Source organism: Notolabrus celidotus, chromosome 2 (assembly GCF_009762535.1).
Source record: "Notolabrus celidotus isolate fNotCel1 chromosome 2, fNotCel1.pri, whole genome shotgun sequence".
NCBI lineage: Eukaryota > Metazoa > Chordata > Actinopteri > Labriformes > Labridae > Notolabrus > Notolabrus celidotus.
The window spans coordinates 23,098,555-23,116,582 of record NC_048273.1 but is presented as its reverse complement, the minus strand read 5'-3'; the positions used below and the strand labels follow the sequence as shown (position 1 = coordinate 23,116,582).

The following is an 18,028-nucleotide window of genomic DNA, read 5'->3' as shown; positions in this document are numbered from 1 at the left end:
TTTTTAGGTCCTCATGTACAAACTGATGTCGTTATAAGATGAGATGTGATGATTTGGCAGATTGAATTTGGATGATGATGAGTCAGAGATGAAAGAGAAGTTGCATTTTGTTTCAACAAACAGCCGAAAACACAAACAGAGCAACAAAGAGATATCCAGCGTGTCAGGGGAAAACTTCACTGCTGACAACTCATGAATCATAGAGCAGGATCGCTTCATCCAACCAGCCAAGCACCTACCCAACCCAGTACCCTGCCAAAAATTATTCAACAAACTCTCCCAAACACACCCACCCCACCCTGAAACCTCCACTCCACACACACACACACGCACACGCACACAAACACTGAACACAGTCTTCAGACCAAGAGAGAAAAATGTTTCCAGCATGAGAAATAGATGCTCACTGTGGCTGCTCTGAGTTAGCCCTCTGCTACGTTAAACATCAGCCAGGAAAAACTGACGGGGAAACACGAAAACAGACATGACTGAGAGCATGAGCTGATTTTATACAGAGAAGCACCAGAGCTTAAACACACCCAAATGAGTCTTTTCGAGGGGAATTCCATTTTTGAAAACCTTGGCTATATTTTTATTTTACATATTTGAGGGTAAAATTTTAGACTTGATTCAGAAGGTTGCCTCAGCCTGCAGCCCTGAAGCAGGCTGCAATGGCAGCAGCGGAAACTTTTCCAATTAAAGTCCATCCAATAAAAGTTCTTGTTGTTGTCCCTTGCAGGTTCAGATTGTTTTTCTAAGTGTCTGACAACATTGCAGAAATAATCCCTACAGAGATTGAATTCTTCTTGATCAGGATAGCAGTTTTTAGCCAAAAAGCGGGCAGAATAACGTTCCTTTTTGAGGCACCAAAGCCAGTTGAAACAAACCATAGTTTACCTTGCAAGAATCTGAAGCTGCTGGTTGGTAAACTTGTGAGTTTGTGTGACTGTGGGGTTCCAAATGGTTTATTCAGATCAAAGAGCAAGTCCAGTGTTAAGGGGTAAAATGTCTGTTTTTTTGTGAATGGAGTTTGTTGGCTTTGAAGAGGGCAATGTAACAGCTGTTTGTGGCTTAAAGAAAGTCTATCCCTCTTTGCAAAAGCTGTATCTCTGAAGGGATCCTTTCTGTTGTGTTGTCAGACACTTAGAACAGCAATAAACTGGAGCAATACTTGAACTTTTTGTATCTATTGGTTGTCAAGACTCTTGCCTCTAAAGATTATGTTGCAGCCATTAAGCCTGTTTCAGTGCTTCAGGCTGAGATAATCCGCTGGAGGAATTCAAAGCTTGTTGTACCTTTTAGTCATTCAAACCCTTAAATATGAAGTACTAGGTTAAAAATGTATGAATTTTCCTTTAAACATAAGACCCTGTACAACCATAGCGTCTTCTAATCTGCAGCCTTACAAAGACTCAGCAGACAGGCAGGCAGGTTGAGGTCGAGGTTGCGTGCAAAATACACCAAAACATGATTTTCCACTTCACAGGACTCAGGCTCGGCACAGAGCTGCACTCAATCTTTTTCACTTCTTCCATTCCCATTTCAAACATATGACGCTCCTAATGAATGTAACCATGGCAACAACAGAGCCAACGCCACAAGAGTCGACCTCCACTGCAGACGTGCTTGTGTTTTCACATTCATCTTTGCTGACTTCCACAATAAGATCAGAGCCAACACCACCAGATTATTCTGTTTTTAAATCACTGCTGTCATTTTTTCTCTTTGTGTCCTATTGTTGGTGTTCGGCTCTCTTGTCTCAGCTCTCTCTGACTTTTCACCTTTATTTTGTTTGTTTACAACAGCATGGATTTACTGAGCACTGACCCCATCTGTTGTTCATGTGACCCAAGAAGAAGTAGCAGCCTCCATCCAGCATGCTTCATAGTTGCTGGAACTTTCTGTTTCATCATAACATGGAGCTACTGATATAGGGCCAACTGTCGAATAGAAAACCTTAACCTCCAGTTGGGAACATTATTGACTTCATGTTACCAAGGGTATGATTAAAAATATCACACAATTTTAGGACAATAGGAGCAGGAGACCAATCTCAGCATCCATTGCCTATTGTTTGACTACGCTATATGCCTCTGGTAGTGCTGGCCAGCTATGGTGCTGCAAGTGGTTGGCGATAAACAATGAGTTGCTGCATTGTTTACGGTCCAATGAACAACTTGAGAAGTGACCATGTGTTAAGATCAGAAGTGAAGTGAAATTATCCCCTTAAAATATTTCTGCATAAAAACTGTCATTTCTTGGTCCATTACATCCCTCAGAGGAGCGCCCGTTCATCTGTTTGTGGTGAGTCTCAGTTTCACTGTAAACGGTAAGTTCCACAGAGGCTTCACTGTGGCTTCCTTCAGCGGTATTGAACCTGAAATAGAAACTAATATTTGTGTAATTAACGGGTCTTAAGTTTGCTGAAATAACATCATGATAATGCAGATTAGTCAAAAGTCAAAAGTTAAGCTTTGTCAGGTCTGTCCTCAAGAGGAGAATAAAACTACTTTTACAATGTTCGTTGAATGGAGTTGGGATCCAGCATTTCTGATGCATTCAAGGAAGTCAGGAAATCTGAACACTGATTGTCTTTAGTGGCACAGCATCACACAGATTTGTGTCTCAGTGTGAATGTTTGATCTAGACAGATTATTAGCTGCTCTTCATGCAGATATTTGTTGAGAGCATAGACTGTATAAAATATGGATGTAGTATTCATGACGTCACCGATCTGTTTCTGAAGAGCTGTTTTGAGGCCGATCGTCGGAGGCAGCCATATTGCTGCTGGCGAGCGATTGTGACGTAAAGAGGTGGGCTTTGAGCCTCCTAGCCAACAGCTACAGTGTCTCGCCTGTCAATCCAGTCAGCTGTGCCTCTCATTGGAAGACTCGTAATCTCAATATCTTCAAAATTGCCACTTTAGAAAAAAAATTCAGCCCCACATTGTGTGCCAATCGAGAAATTAGCTATCCAGACTATACTCGTCTTTTGTACTAGGCTGTAAACATGTTTATTTCTGCTGTAAAGAGCGTCTTTTTGAATTGGTGTGTATGTGGTTTCAGGTACTTCCGGAGCCAGCCTCAAGCGGATCCTTGATGAACTGCAGTTTTTAGCACTTCCGCATTGGACTCATATTGTTAGACTGGAGGTTGCCGCTTGGTTTATAGAGAGAAATAAATCCTCCTCAGATTCCCAACAGTGGGATGTCATTACACTGGACTGTGTTCCTCTGCTTTTGCTCTCCATACAGACTGTATTCCTGCAGGACACCAAAGCTGGCTGACACCTGATAGGTTGATACTACTTGGACTACAAACATACTACGAATAGAAACCAGAAAACTTCTCAGAATAAAATCCAGATCCTGAGTTCAGGGTCTTTTTTTTATGTAGAATCAAAAAATCACAAGCCTTTTTAGGTGTGAACTGGTGCACCTGATTATTCCATTTATTAAACAGATCTATAAAATCAGACAACATGACAGAAAAGGAGAAATACTGAGATAACTGAAGAGATTAAAATTCTTTCTGGACATCTTATCTAAGAAATATCTAATTTCAGTGACAACACGACTGAGGTATTATTATTATTATTCATAAATCTCTCCTGGTAAACAAAAATCATCAATTTTGATATGAATTTAAAGAACTGGACAAGAAAAGGAGCAGCATAACTATAACACCTTGGTTTTCATTTTAAGCAACTACCTCATTTCTAAATCGGCTGTGTGATTTCTCTGTTTATGTTGGTACACACAGACCACCGTCCCCGCATGCACACCTGTATGAGTCTGCACCTGTACCTTCATGTGTCATACACACTCTAACAACAGAAGCATCTTTTGTCCTCTCGCGGAACCACCCGTGGACACACCCAGCAGCGGAGGACACGCCAGACAAAAGAGACAAACAGGTCCTGGCACTCTCTCCTGTCTCACTTTCCTCTCCCCTGCAGGACTGGAAAGACTCGAGTGACCTGATCAGACCCGCAGATAGCTGAGCAGAAAATACAGAAAAGTGCTCCAAACTTCTCTTGAGTTCAAAATGAGACAGATAAGCCGCCTGGAGGAAGGAGAATTTGTGTCTTTAGGGGAATACTTCTTAAGAAAGACGAGAGAGAGCCGGAATGACAGGTTCCCAAGCAGCCTGGGTGACAGATTTAGATCTCTGAAGCGAGCTCTGAAGAAATAAATAAAGCTGGTTATTTACAGAGGAGCTCTCAGATAAGAGACAGTTTCCATGTGAGACAAACAAGATCCGCTCAGATGTAAGAAACAGGGGACCGTCAGATTCCGATTATTCAGGTTAGAAACTGAGATTCAAGGAGTCTCTCAAAAGGAGGAAAAGCGTGTTTTAACTTTATGAACCTATGTCTAATAATCACAATCAAGCAGACTTTAGGCTCCAAGGCAAATGCATGGTACAGAGGCGGAAGTTTCAGATGAAATCAACAGAAACCACCGGTGAGTGTTGAATGAAGCGCGGTGCGGAGCGGCGCGTCCTCTCCGCGTCGCTCCGCACAGACAGCAGGGGGATGGATTTACCTTTGATGTAGTTGGATTGGTTTCATCCAGCAGACTGGACGCGGAGATCCCATGGTGCTGCTGCTGCCGCCCGAAGAGGATCACAGGTTAGAGTTCGGTCCTCAGGTACAAACACCGTCACATCGATCTGAAACAGCAGAGGAGGAGGAGGAGGGGGGAGGAGAACACGCCCTCCTCCTCCTCTTCCTCCTCCTCTGATTCAGTGACGCTCATACAGAAAAACAGCTAAAATTTTCATCTTCAGTGATATGAGCCCCACAGGATTGCAATGTCAATTTCCAAATAAAGATTCCGCCTGATTTTGGAACTATACCCAAACAAGAGTCCAATATGTCCGTTATTATATTCAAGATTGATCCAATATCAATAAGTCTTATAAAAGGCAAATGTACAAAAAGTGTAATATGTTATAAGCATATTATACAATTACTACTTATGATGATGTTAATCTGTTATGTAAACCCCAAATAATTGACTGTAAACAACATGATTCTTATAACTAGAGTTAAAGTTCTGTTTTCCTGTAAACTTCTGATAAACTTCAATTTAAAGCTCCTTTGGGGAACTTGAGGTTTGTGTGGATTTACTGTCCCCTGTGGTCAACATAGTTCAAGTTATCTCCTCTCTGAATGTGTCATACTAAGGTTCATGTGTCTGTAGTGTATTGAGAGCCCCTAAGTACCATAATATGACACTTGTCTTATCTTGTGTTCACAAGATTCTTATCAACCTTTTGAATGCAGGTATATGAATACAACATGATGACATTTGGGGATAAGTTATCTTGTATCACAAGATATTACAAGTACTACAGTGTGCTCCAAGGTAGCAGCTTGTGGGCATGTCATTATCTTGTGCACAAATAGTTCTTACAGCTTTCTCATCACAGAGGGACAAGGACTTTTTTTGAGGCTGCCAACTTTATTTCGATCACCCTGAGAGGGGTTAGCTGCCCTGAGTCAATAAGCTCTGTAGTGATTTATCTTGAGATTACAACTCTGTTGTTGTTGAGATCATTTAAGTAGGCCATCTTTACCTCCTCAAATGTGCAATCATTGCTCATCCTCTGTCAACGGAGTGTGTTTGTTCATGGATTTTAAATGTGAAAGAGAACTCCGACTAAAGGAGAGAGGCTCAAAATAAAATCTGTGCATGTTGGTATCTCTTATGATGCAAAATAAACAAGAGCAAGATATCACACCAGAGAAGTGGCAGATTGAGGCTTTGCATAAGCATTTTATTTTGTTTTTTTAAGAAGAAAGGCAAAAATCACAAAAAAACAAGTCAACAAAGCAGCTAGAAAAAATAAACAAGCTTAAAACATAGATTTTGTTGATAGAATCTGAAATAAATAGTAAAGCAGAGGATCAGTTGGGCTCATTTTGCTGAGGATCAATTTGGTTTGAAGTTAAATGTAAATTTGGTTTAACTCAGGAGTTTTTCGTTAAACTTTTTCAGAATATAGAACAGCTGGTGTGTTTTTAAGATTTCAGTGCAGTCAGATCTTGCCATGTTTTTAGTAGAAACAGTAAAAACTGGAACAAATGGATTCTGCTCTCAAAGTGTTTTCTCTGTGCTCACACTTGTCTGCGTGGCTGTGGCGTTGGTGTATGTAGGGACGCTGTATTTGCTGAGGATGGATTTGAACTGCTCCAGTGTGGCGTCGGTTCGAACCCCCGTCGGGTCGAAGTGAGTGCGACTCACCCTGAAGCCAGCCTCGGTCAGGTACTGAAGAAACTTGTTCAACCTGTGCAGAGAAAATCCAAATCACATGTGGTGCCAAAGTCTGTCATGCCTAGAGTTAAATCTAAACTATAAAAAACATACTCATTTATTTCTACACTAATCAATATATTCCATAGTATATTTGTCATGATAAACAATTTGATACTGCAGCTAGATTGAAGCCTATAGAATCCAGATGGCTAAGGGACTGTGTCCACTAAAGGCATATTTTGCTCTAGTAGTGCTCACCAACTCAATTTCAGAGAGCCTCTCACTGCTGCTTACTATTACTAGGTTACTTAAGTTGTCCTGTGGCACTTCTGCTTCCCATTGAGTGTCTTTTAAATTGCTCTGCATGCTAAATATTTGCTTTTATTAAAAGGAAATTTCATAATAAAACATTGAATAATGTGAAAAAAGAAGCATGTCCTGGCATTAGCAGCAGCTCACACCTTTTTACACCAATTCACACCCTTCAAAAAAAGTGTCTGGATATTTTTTCTTCTATACTAACCACCACAATTATTGTTGACAAAGTTTATATCAGAAGTCCCGCCCCTTCTTGATTTTGATTTATTGGTGTCATAGAAGTGACACTGATGAGTGTGGTGGTCTGCCATAAGTTGAACTCTTTTCAACTGAGAGAGCAAAGACGAAAAAAATCTGTGGATGAGGGCATTTTTGAACTTAGGATGCTGAAAACTGCTGAACTGCAATGGTTTTGTGTTGGAACAAGAGCCAAAAATGAAATGCAGTTAGTGGACACAGGGCCTGATTAGCTAAACGTAAGACATCTTTAAATTATTTAAATCACATTTATCCTATCACTCATTTTTACAGCAGTATTTTTTAAGGATGGAGAACTAAAACCTAGACATTAACAGCAAATAAAGCAGTTTTACGTCAAAAAACTGTGTTTCTTCAGCTTTTCATGGAGTCGGAAATGGCTGTGAGAAGATGATTGGATGATTTTAACTACTGTTAATGTAATACCATAACTCTTCTACTTAACTTACTTTCGTCTCTAAACTTATCTTACCTTGATTTTATTTTAAGCACTTGTGCACTTTGTATTTAAACCTTTGATCTGTGTTTTATTAAAGAAATAAAACCCTTTTGTGATTGATGTGATTTATTTTTGTCAACAATTGCCTCCGCTTTGGAGGATTCTGAGAGTTAACTTTTCACCATCTATCTGTGCCCCTCGGTTTCACTTTTGTTTCCACAGGAGATCCACTTCTGGGGTGTGATGCATCTGCATTAATTGCATACGTTTTAAGGATTTATTTTCTTACTGTCTCCTAATCTGTAGGATTATACCACTACACTAGAGCAGCAGTGACTGTAAAGGCAAAGTAACTGGATTAGCTGCCATGCATCACTGAAGCACTTCTGATTCCGGTGTTTTCAGCAGAAGCTCAAACAGCGCTCTGTGGTCGGAAATGGGCGAGAGGTTTTGACGTGCGACTGAAAACCACAGACCAACTAGCTGTCATCGTTTCTTCCTCTGTGTAACAGACTGTTGTATCTATCCATATCAGGTAATCCACATGCAGTATCAAAATCATTTTATCAAACAGCCTGAGTGAAAGCTTTTAATGGTTCGACACTGGGACATAGAAACTCCTGGAGAGATCACTTTCAGCTGGGCAGCAGAAATAAAGAGGTCACTCACTTGGGCATGTTCATGCCTCTGATGCTGTGGCGGTGGATGCTGTAGTAGAAGGGTGGGTGCTCAAGAGACGCATCAGACTTCAGCTTCTTCACCATATTCCCCGGCTCGTCCATGCTCTTCCTTTTTCCTAGAGTCAAAAAAATAAAAATCTGAAAATCAGATCTGAAGAGAGAATGAAACTCAGAAAGACATATAGTAAGTCTAATGTGCTGTTTTGAAACCCCTCTTTCTGAGGTAGCAAACTTTTCTAAGACACAGAATGTAATTTCTTCATGCTTTAAGCTAAAGAGTTTTAAGAAGTCATTCAATTTCCCAAGGTTAGATTTCTCTGTAACGCAAATATAAAGCAAGTGCCATGTTAAATGAGAATCTACAATGCCCTCTACAGGACGAATGTAGAGCTACAGTTTTCTGCTATAAAGAGTTCCTCTCTGTGTTCTTGTGTTCATCAAAAAGTGACAGACGGCTGACAGACTCACCAGACTGACCAGCAGGACCAGATTCCTCACCACTCTGCAACGTCTTAATGACGACTCCACACTCCACTGCAGAGGACACAGAGTACTCTGTAAACACACGTTGTATCACAGTCACAGGTAAGTGTCAGGATGTCTCAGTCTTACCCTGGTTTGTGAGCGCAGACGGCCCGTGGACGAAAGACTTGAGGGTGGTGCACTCAGACTCGCAGATCAGAGTTTTGACGAGAGGCTGGATGTCATCCATGCTGTGCTGCACGGCCGCTGACAGCATCCTCCGCAGGAAGCCCGTGTTGAATAGGGGGCCACACCTGAACACACACACAGGCATATCTATAACCATACCAAAGCTGAGCTTCGACAACAACTACTGAGATATCAGAATTGGAAACTACTTTACCAAAGCGGTCCCAGCTGCACTGCAGTCTTTCCAGGCAGACTCCCATGACAGTTACAGGGCAGCGTGTCTGTAGGAAACACACAACACTTACTTCTAATTCCTACAGATGCTCACTGTTCTCAGCAAACATACCTTCACATGAAACAGAATGAAAGGTAAAAACTGACCAAATAAAAGCCAAGCATTTGGGGAACTCAAAGTAGCCCTAGCTGACCAGATGTGCCTGCGACAGCTACTCTTATACCTCATGAGGAAGCCTGGAGGACTCTCAGGATATTTTAGAGTAAGGTTCTGCTGACAGAAGAACTAAAGGTGTCTTGCAGAGCATTGGAGTTTCTTGTCTACTGCTGCCAGTAAATGAGAACCCTTCTTGGCAACAGAAAGCAAGTTCATGTTTTCTCTCCAGAAGAATGTCTGATATTGTGTTAACTTGAGGATCCTACCAATAACCTGAACCTCAGCGTCACTTTGGGTTTACTTCAGCTGTAGCAGAGACTCACCGTCCACCATGTTCCCCAGTTTCAGGAAGACTCTCTCCTCACACCACTGACAGTGTACCAGTTTTCGTAACTTCTTCACTGACTCGTCCGCCTGCGTCGGACCTCTGAGGACTCTCACCACCACCAGGACGAAATGCTCCAACGCCGCCGCCAGCAGCACCTCGATGCCTTTGTTACAGCGAGCGGCAGCTCTGCAACAAAAAGTGAGAAACTAGAGCTCAGTTCTCTGGGGGGAGAGAGGGACAGACAAAACAAGGAAAACCTAACACCTACCTGGCCACCGTGGCCACCACCATGCGCGCGGCCAGCTCTTTGTAGTACTCGGTGCGTACGATGTGACAGCCGTAGTGCCGCAGGGTGACGTTTGGAGACTTGGAGTACAGAGAGCCTGTGTCTGTGGACGTCACAGAGATGATGCCCAGGTTCCGGACGTTCCTGAAGGCAGCGTCCAGGTAGTTCACAGCTGTCCCGTACGGGTCCAGGTGACTGAAAGATTTGAGACATAAGATTCTTTTCAACCACAGGAAGTTTCCCCAGGAATTCTTTTGAGGAACTATGTCCTTTTCGACCACAGGAAACCGGGTCTAAATTAAGTTCTGCTGTAGTTAATCTCATCCTAAAAAGCCCCTGCTTGGGGGGCAATACTTTTCAAGGGTCCCGGAACTTTGGGGGGACGGCCTGCAATGCTGAACGTTTCTGATTGGAAGAATAACCGCAGTGTTTCTATTTCACCCGCCGTCCACAATAACATTACAGACAATTATAATTTACTTGGGTTAAATAGCTGTGTAACAGTCACGAATGCGCGTCAGCCACCGTATTAGTCTAAAGAATAACCCTGTAAACTAGTGACCTTCAGCTGAACATGTCATTGGTGGTTGAGTTTACAACAGCTGTTGAAACAAAGAAAGAGTCCTTCTTTTAACTCTTTTAAATGTTACGTTTTCTTGTTTTGACCATTATAGCTTTTATTTTGTTTTTCAAATTTTGAGAGGTTAAAAGCTCATTGATCAATATAGATAATTGAACTCTAGTCCACCCTAACGCATGATTTAATCCAATCTGTCCAATAAGCTAAATTACAAAAAATGATCCTACTTACATGTAGTCAAATGGCCGCAGGTGCATGATGACATTTGCGTCCATCTTGGCGACCTCCACTATGGTGATGGGCGCCCCTTTGACCTCACCTCCAGCCCCGTCAGGTCCCCTGGGAACTCGCGAGCTGCCGTCCACTCGGATGTTGTTGAGCTCACAGTTCTCTTTGATCATTTTGACACATGTGTCACTGATGTCAGTTATGGTGACTTTAACAGAGTTTCGGAGGTGCTTCGCCCATTGGAGGCCCATGATCCCTGATGGATGACAACCAGATAGGTTTCAAAACATGGCTCCAGACTCCACGAAAAGAACACAGGAGTGGCTCGTACCGCTGCCTGGATTGGTGAGTTTGTTCATCTCATTGTGTGACCTTACGTGTTTTTAGATCAGTTTTGAAACAATAAAATATGTGAATCCTTTCTGTAAAGTTGTCAGTCATTCAGAAGAATAAACTGAGCCTGTCAGGGACAAACTAAGAACTTTGAGTGGACACATTTTGATTGGGCAGCTCTCCTGTGACAGATTTTGTGAAGATGTTTTGTGTTATCACTTGTTTTTGTTCAGAGAAGTTTTGATTAATCTAACACTGCTTTATCTTTTTTTCACCTGTGGCTCCAAAAGCATCCAGACACTCAAGCGGGTTTCTCTCCTCAGCCAGAACTGCGAGCGAGCAAAACACCAACTGCCTGAAACGCAAACAAACAGATTCTGCTTCAGTGGATGATCGTGATCAAAATAATCTACACATGTAGTTTTGGGAGATCTGCTCTCACCTGTTGGTCTTCATCTTGCGGTTGAAGTAGGTGTCGCTCTTCTGCGGAGTGGTGTGGTTTGGAAGGAGCTGCACGTTGGTTCCAAGTTCTTTCATGATTTCAAACGCCTGACCAGACGGAGCTGCAGACACGTTACATCACAAGGAAACATCATCACAGCGGTGTTGCTTTAAAAATTTGTTTTCTGTTGCAGAAATATTGAGAAACCTGTGTGGATGGATTATATTAAACAAGAGCCTTGACAACAAAGGGATACGATTTGAAACAAGGACATCTAGAGCTCTTTAAGTTAACTACTCAAATATGTGCACACGAGTTCAGAACTGTTCCTCAAAGAGTGGAGTTTTTCTGACTTCCTGACTTGCTATCAGTGTTTTATTACCCGGCTCTTCAAGCGGTACGTCTGAGCTGCAGGAGTAGCTGGCTTCGGTCTCTCCTTTGTTGACGTGTCGTTTCAGGTGGCTGACCATGTCTGTCTTTCTAGCGATGGTGACTGAACACACAACACAGTGGTAGTGAGCCACATGTCTCCCCGAGGCCTGAAGGAGATAACATGACATAATGAGCAGGAGAAACAAATGTGTCCTAAAATTACACAACACAGAGAGAGTTATTTACAGAGTGGAAGGTGTTCAACTGCTCCTCCACTAGAGTTCATCAGTTCTCCCATCACACAAACTTTGTTTTCTGTGCAATCTTTCATTCAAAGTTATTTCTTAATTAACGGTTTTGTATACAGTTTGTGTGTTTCCTCTCTCACCTGATCTCCACTGAGGTTGGGCTTCAGGTTTCTGCAGGGCAGATGACAGATACACATCATCTGGCCTGTTAAAGGTGCAAAAAGAGTGCAATATTATTAGTGCTGAGATGTTGTCTTTGCATTCAGTTGGATACAGGTTGAATACAGGTCTGAAGATAATCAGTTCTAGTTAAATGTCTCTTTTTGGATCTTTTAGATCCATGCAAAGATCCTGAAATGCCAGACCAAAAGTCTGTTGTTGAGGCTATTCTAATAGTTTAAGCCCTACAGATAACAGTGTGCAACTACTGTAAATGGCTTACATTCATGTTTAAACAAAGCCAAATTTAGATCTTCAAACTGCTTATTTTTTCAAACAACAAACACTCAAAAACTACACTTGCAAATATGTTGAACATTCAAAAACAGAATATCTGGGGCACCGGTTTAGCTCAGAAGGTAGAGCAGATGCTCACATGTTCAAGTCCTAGGATCAATACCAACTTGACTTTGTGCATGTCATTCCTCCTCTCTCTGCCCACATTTCCCGTCTCTCTCTTGAGATGTCTTAACAAATTAAAGGCTACAAACCCCCAAAAATGTCTTTAAAAAAGGAACAGGATATCATCAAAATGTTTAAATTCAAAGCTTCTGTGAGGAGTTCTAGCTGGTAATGAAAGAGACTGATATTAGTAAATCAGCAACAAGACTGACCATTTCTATTAATTTCTGAAGTCTGTTGCCAGCACGCTGAATAAACACTCTTTTTTAAAATAAAATTTTTTGACAAAGGAATAACAGGTACAACTTGTTCACGGGGGACGCAAAAATCAACGTAAACTGAAAGTAGCTTATGGGGAAATTCAGGAGCCATAAATTGTATTCATTAAGAACCTAAAATGATTAACTTATTATTAAAATTTTCTGTCTATCAGAAAATGATAATAACACAACGACAGAGTTTGTCAGCATTTGTGGTTAACTGTCTGCCATCATAATTTGGCAAATGTAAATGTTTTAATATCTGAACAACTATTGTTCAACAATCTTTATGACTGTATTTCTTGCTTTGCCCAATGAATCGTAAACATTCCAGTATACAGTTAAACTTCAGACCACAATGCTCTGTCCACTTTGTATAGATAGTGTGTGGTTGTTGTTTATTTCTCTCCTCTGTCAACACAGCCCCTCTGCCCCGTGGACAAAACCAGCTCTGTGGAGAACTCGTTTCCAAGGTTGGTATGGAAAGACTTGACTGTAAGCCCCCTTCATTGGGAAGAACTAGAACAGCGATTATGAGCCAGGCTAAACTGCCCTTCATCAGCGTGTTTGAGCTTCCTACCTTCAAACTCCACGTAGACTTTCCAGTGGAGGTTCTGCAGGTGTCTGCGGAGCTTGTGGCTGTAACAGGCCTTAAACTTCTCCTCAGGACACAGAGGACACGACTTTCGTCCCGCTGGGGACAAAAATGCAAAATGTACAGAGCGTATCTCAAGCACAGAGGCAATTCTTATCATAATAAAAGAAAGACTATCAAATCAACTGTTTCTAAGGCTGAAGCTAAAAATGTTTTTCATAGTCTGACAATTTTCTGATAATGTATCAAAAGTGTATACAGTATATTTTACATGCTATTCATAATCATAACAGCTTTACTGTAGGATTTTGATCATGAGTGTTTTTAAATATAGTAATATTTTTGTTAATGAGTGGCTGAGTCAATGAAACATACAAGACAGTTTCTAAAGTCTTGCTTTCTCAAATGGTAAATTTAATTTCAAGCATTTTCCTCTTACCCTTGACCTGAAAAAAAAGTTGAAATAAATAATTTATTAATTTTTGAGACCTGAAAACCTGAAAAGACTACGAACTTACCACCGTTGAGGTCAACCAGCATCTCGAGTCCCTCTAGTTTAGTCTGGATGGAGATGTGTCTCTCTGTTTGTAGAACAAGAGAATTATCGTTATATGTGGATATTAGTTTTCCTCCTTAGAATAAGTGAATACAGCAGGTATGACACTGACATCCAACAGAAACAGCTTCAAGTAAATCACCTGTAGTCGTAGTTGAAGGTTTGGAATCGCTGTCTGGAGCCTCTTCATCTTTGGTGGTTTGTTCTGCAGCTCGGTCAGCAGCTGAAGGCGCATCTTCACCAGCTTCGTCTTCACAGAAAGACAGAGGAGGAAAAGAAATTCTTATTCATTAAGAGTTTATTAAGAAAAGATTACAAATCTATTTTCCAGGAGATATCCTGGAACACATAACAGAAAGTCATCTGTCAAAGCATCTAAGGCCTGATGCATCTTCCTCCGATCCCTTCAATCTACTACAGCTTCAGCTCCCATGCGGTGATTTCCACTACAGAGTTTGTTTTTAATGCAGTGCTGCATTGGTTTTCAGCCTTGTCCCTTTTGTACAGAGATGTCTCCAGACTCTCTAAACATTTTAAAGATATTATGTAATGGTGATGATGAAATACCCAAAGTCTTTATATTTTATGCTCAAGAACATTATTCTGAATTTGCTTATCTGTTTTCTCAGGTTGTCACTCACAGAGTGGTGAACCTCTTCCCATCTTAAGACTCAGCCTCTCTGTAGAAAGGTTATAGCTAACATCTCTCCTAACCTCTACTTGCGTTCTTACCTTACTTACTATACTTCATTCGTTAAGAGCGCCTGCCTCTCAGTTTCACTATGTCCAAATCATCCTTTGAGTATTAACCTAAGGTAGGTGGTTGTTTTCTTCTGTTCTGTAGCTAACACAAACATACTCTGACCGACGGCTTTGTGAACCTTTATCAGTCCATGGTCAGCTGAAACCCTGTTACTAAACCGTAAATAAACGGACAGTTGATGCGGCTCTAGGGTCCTGTAGTGCAGCTCCGTGATGAGACCGTGTATACCGAAACTGTTTCCACAACACACATTAAACTGCCCGGTATAAGGCCAGCACAGAGACGGTCCACTGTTGTAGGTAACTGCCAACGACAATGGGTAAGCTAATGCTAGCAAGCAGCCGTTATGTCGCTGTTATTGTTGACTGTTTAGGTCCTATGGTGGAGCTCCGCGCTGAGGCCCTCGTTTAGTTCAGCAGTTACAAACTCAAATTGTCCGTAAATTCACTAAACATAGCCGAATCTGAAAAAAACAGAATCAATCCCTCGTTCAGCGGTCCTGTAATCAGTACTCAGACGACAAACTGCTCGAGTTTACTTACGTTTGATATTGACGTCCTCCTGGTGTAGCTGGGCAGCTTCTGCCTCTTTGAGCTCCGCCATTACTACTAGAGCAACAGAGGAAGGAAGAGTTCTTCCATGCGTAGGTTACGTAAAATGCGTAACTTTAGCACGTACAGTTCTATTAAGTGTAGTAGTTACGGTCGAAGGAAACAGCTGTTATGTAAGCGCAACGTGTCCACTTCAGATAGTACATGTAATGAGGCCTCACTCGGGTTAACAAATGGTGGAATAGACATGAATTTAATAGAAAATATAAAGATTAGTACAAGCAATATCTAACCCAAATATTAAGTTAACAAAGTCATACAATTTCTTTGTAAACTAAAAAAAAAAGAAAGGGAAATGAAAATGAAAATGAAAACAAAGAGAATGAATACAGAAAAAAAGAAGAGTCAATTAAGAAAACGCTCTGATGTAAATGATGTTTGTGTCAATCAGGAATGTATTTTATTGAACTAAACCTTTTTGTGCAAACCAAACAGAAACCTGGTTGTACCGGTAGTTTGCAGCAGATATATTCATAGAAAATGCTTAAAAAATAAATCAGTCAAATGATAATTAGTGATTACATTCATTTAGTAAATAATACAGAAAAAATACAAATACATAAAAACATTAAAAGAAAGGATTATGATCTGCTTTTATTTTTTAATATAATGTGTTCATTGAATAAAAAAAATGTAATAATATAAATTTGTGCATTTATTGGCACAGATACTATGTTTTTCTTGCATTAGAACATGTATTTAAAAAAAATACAAACCAACAAAAAGACTAACAGGTAAAACAGTGGATAGAATACAGGAAAAAGCTGTGGAAATATAACATGGAATAAATACATTTTAAACATTACAATTAATAATCAAAATATTTAAAAAAAATAAAGCTGTATCAGACAAAAAACATGAAAATATGCTCAAATAAACAGAAAAAAAATGCATTTACCAATTAAGGTATTTTGTTTTATCATTGCCATATTTCAGACAGTAGTTTCTTTCATTTAGAGTGCATAGAGCCCCTGAAGTCTGAAAATGTTAAATGTTTACAATTTTCCCACATATATGTATACAGGCGTATTACTTGTGTGCATATGATATTTACTTGTGAGCACAAGATAACAACTTACCTGCACAAGCTAAGATAAGTTGTAATAACAAGAACACACTTGTGTGCAATATATAATTGTCTTGTGCACAAGTTAATATCTTATGTGCCCAATATTAAAAATGTTACTTTTTGGGACTCCAGGAGTTCCATTGTTTGGTAGTTAATTAATTTGTTTGCATTCATCTGTATTCAAACATAGTTTTAAACCCCTTTCTCTCCTTTTCTGTGTAAGTACAAATATGTTGACATTTTAAACACATAATATATAGCCTATATTTAATTCTGGTCTTTACATTATTACTGATAATATCATTATTCTTTTTTTTCTCTCTTTTTATTCTCATTTGTTAACTACTTTCTGATGCATGTTTTTTATTGTCATGGTTTGTTTGTGTTCTATAGCACTCTATACTTCTGTAAATATCAACTTAGTTTCTATTTCACCAAAGGTGGCGTCATCAAACCTTTCAGAAGCGTGAACAAACAGTCCTATGGTCCTATCCCTGCATGAATTCAGGAACAAATTTAACTACTTTTGAAGAATCATGTTTTGTGTTTCCTTTTAGACAGAGATAAGACTTTCGGCTTTCTTCCTGGGAAACGAAAGTTATTGCGCGTGCACGTAGGGGGAGGACAGGTGTCCGCGGCGCTATGGTCGCACTGGGAAAAGGCGGAGCCACGCTGTCCATTCTGTATACAGTAGCGGCTCTCAGTCTATGCTCGCTCCAAAGTGGAGAGGAAGTTTCTGTAAGGTATTTTTTCCTGTTTTCTCCTATTTTTTCCTCCCTAATGTCTCTTAACAAGCGGTACCGTAGCTGTTCGTTTTATTTCAATCTAGGCAGTAATAAAGCGAAGTCGCGCCTGTTCGCTTCTCTGCATGTACTCCCATATAACAGAACGCCCGCCCCCAGCTTCGACTTTAGTTATGTTTATAAGTGCGTGCTCATTCAATCTCGTCACTTCTTTCCCGAGAACCGAGAGCAGAGAGCAGCAGATAACAACCAAACTGACCATCATCCAGAAAACCACAGAGAGAGGGAATCAGGGGAATCATGAGGTCAGTATTTTGATTCTGTATTGCTTACAATCATAGGTGCAAATAGGGCCTATCGATGTATGTCATGTCTCCTTTTTTGGGGTCCTAGAGCCTAAAATCAGAACATAAAAGACAGTAACGATGTTTTTAAGTCCTTTTAATATTTCCCATTTGGTCTGTTCGTAAATTACCTCTCATCTGTTTATGCAATTTCTTTTTTTTTTCTATGTGTTTCTTTTAAAAAAAAACAATTATTTTTCTCCAGATATGACAAGACTGATATGGTATCTTTTCACTATTTTCAGTTATATAGAGGCTTTACATGATTTGAAAACTATCATAACATATATTTACATCTACGCTGACCACTGACACTTTATTGCTAATCTGTCATTACCAACTATAATCACACCATGTCAACCTTTCACTACTGAATCATTTTTAATACTGCCTGTAATTACTTCTATTTAATCTAAATTCCATTTGTAACATTGTATATATCTGAATTGTATTTTATTCTTTATTTATCTATTTTATTTTACTTTATTTTATTTTATTTTACTTATAGAAACTCTTCTTGATTGTACTAGGTCTGGGTTGCTTTAACAACTGAATTTCCCCCCAGGGGATCAATAAAGTAATATCTTATCTTATCTCATCTTATGTTACATTTTACACAGCACCTTACTCATATGGAATTACGGTTTATA

General features: G+C 40.2%; 1 protein-coding gene across 2 annotated transcripts; it reads right to left on the bottom strand.

Annotated features, from left to right (window-relative positions):
• Window positions 1–5,762: 5,762 nt before the first annotated feature.
• Window positions 5,763–15,284, bottom strand: trmt1l (tRNA methyltransferase 1-like). Of its 2 annotated transcripts, none has more exons than XM_034673010.1 (16): window positions 15,154–15,284; window positions 13,991–14,098; window positions 13,811–13,873; window positions 13,278–13,391; window positions 11,957–12,021; window positions 11,579–11,735; window positions 11,197–11,317; window positions 11,030–11,109; window positions 10,425–10,677; window positions 9,596–9,808; window positions 9,323–9,513; window positions 8,823–8,889; window positions 8,570–8,733; window positions 8,426–8,491; window positions 7,947–8,073; window positions 5,763–6,293 (listed from the first exon to the last, which is right to left on the bottom strand). In XM_034673010.1, exons 1-16 carry the CDS (start codon window positions 15,212–15,214, stop codon window positions 6,104–6,106), a joined length of 2,040 nt encoding a protein of 679 aa, XP_034528901.1. In that variant the 5' UTR covers window positions 15,215–15,284; the 3' UTR covers window positions 5,763–6,103. The 2 variants fall into 2 exon arrangements, with proteins under 2 accessions (XP_034528901.1, XP_034528909.1); XM_034673018.1 differs by lacking the exon at window positions 15,154–15,284 and adding an exon at window positions 14,581–14,932.
• Between the last annotated feature and the right edge of the window lie 2,744 nt (window positions 15,285–18,028).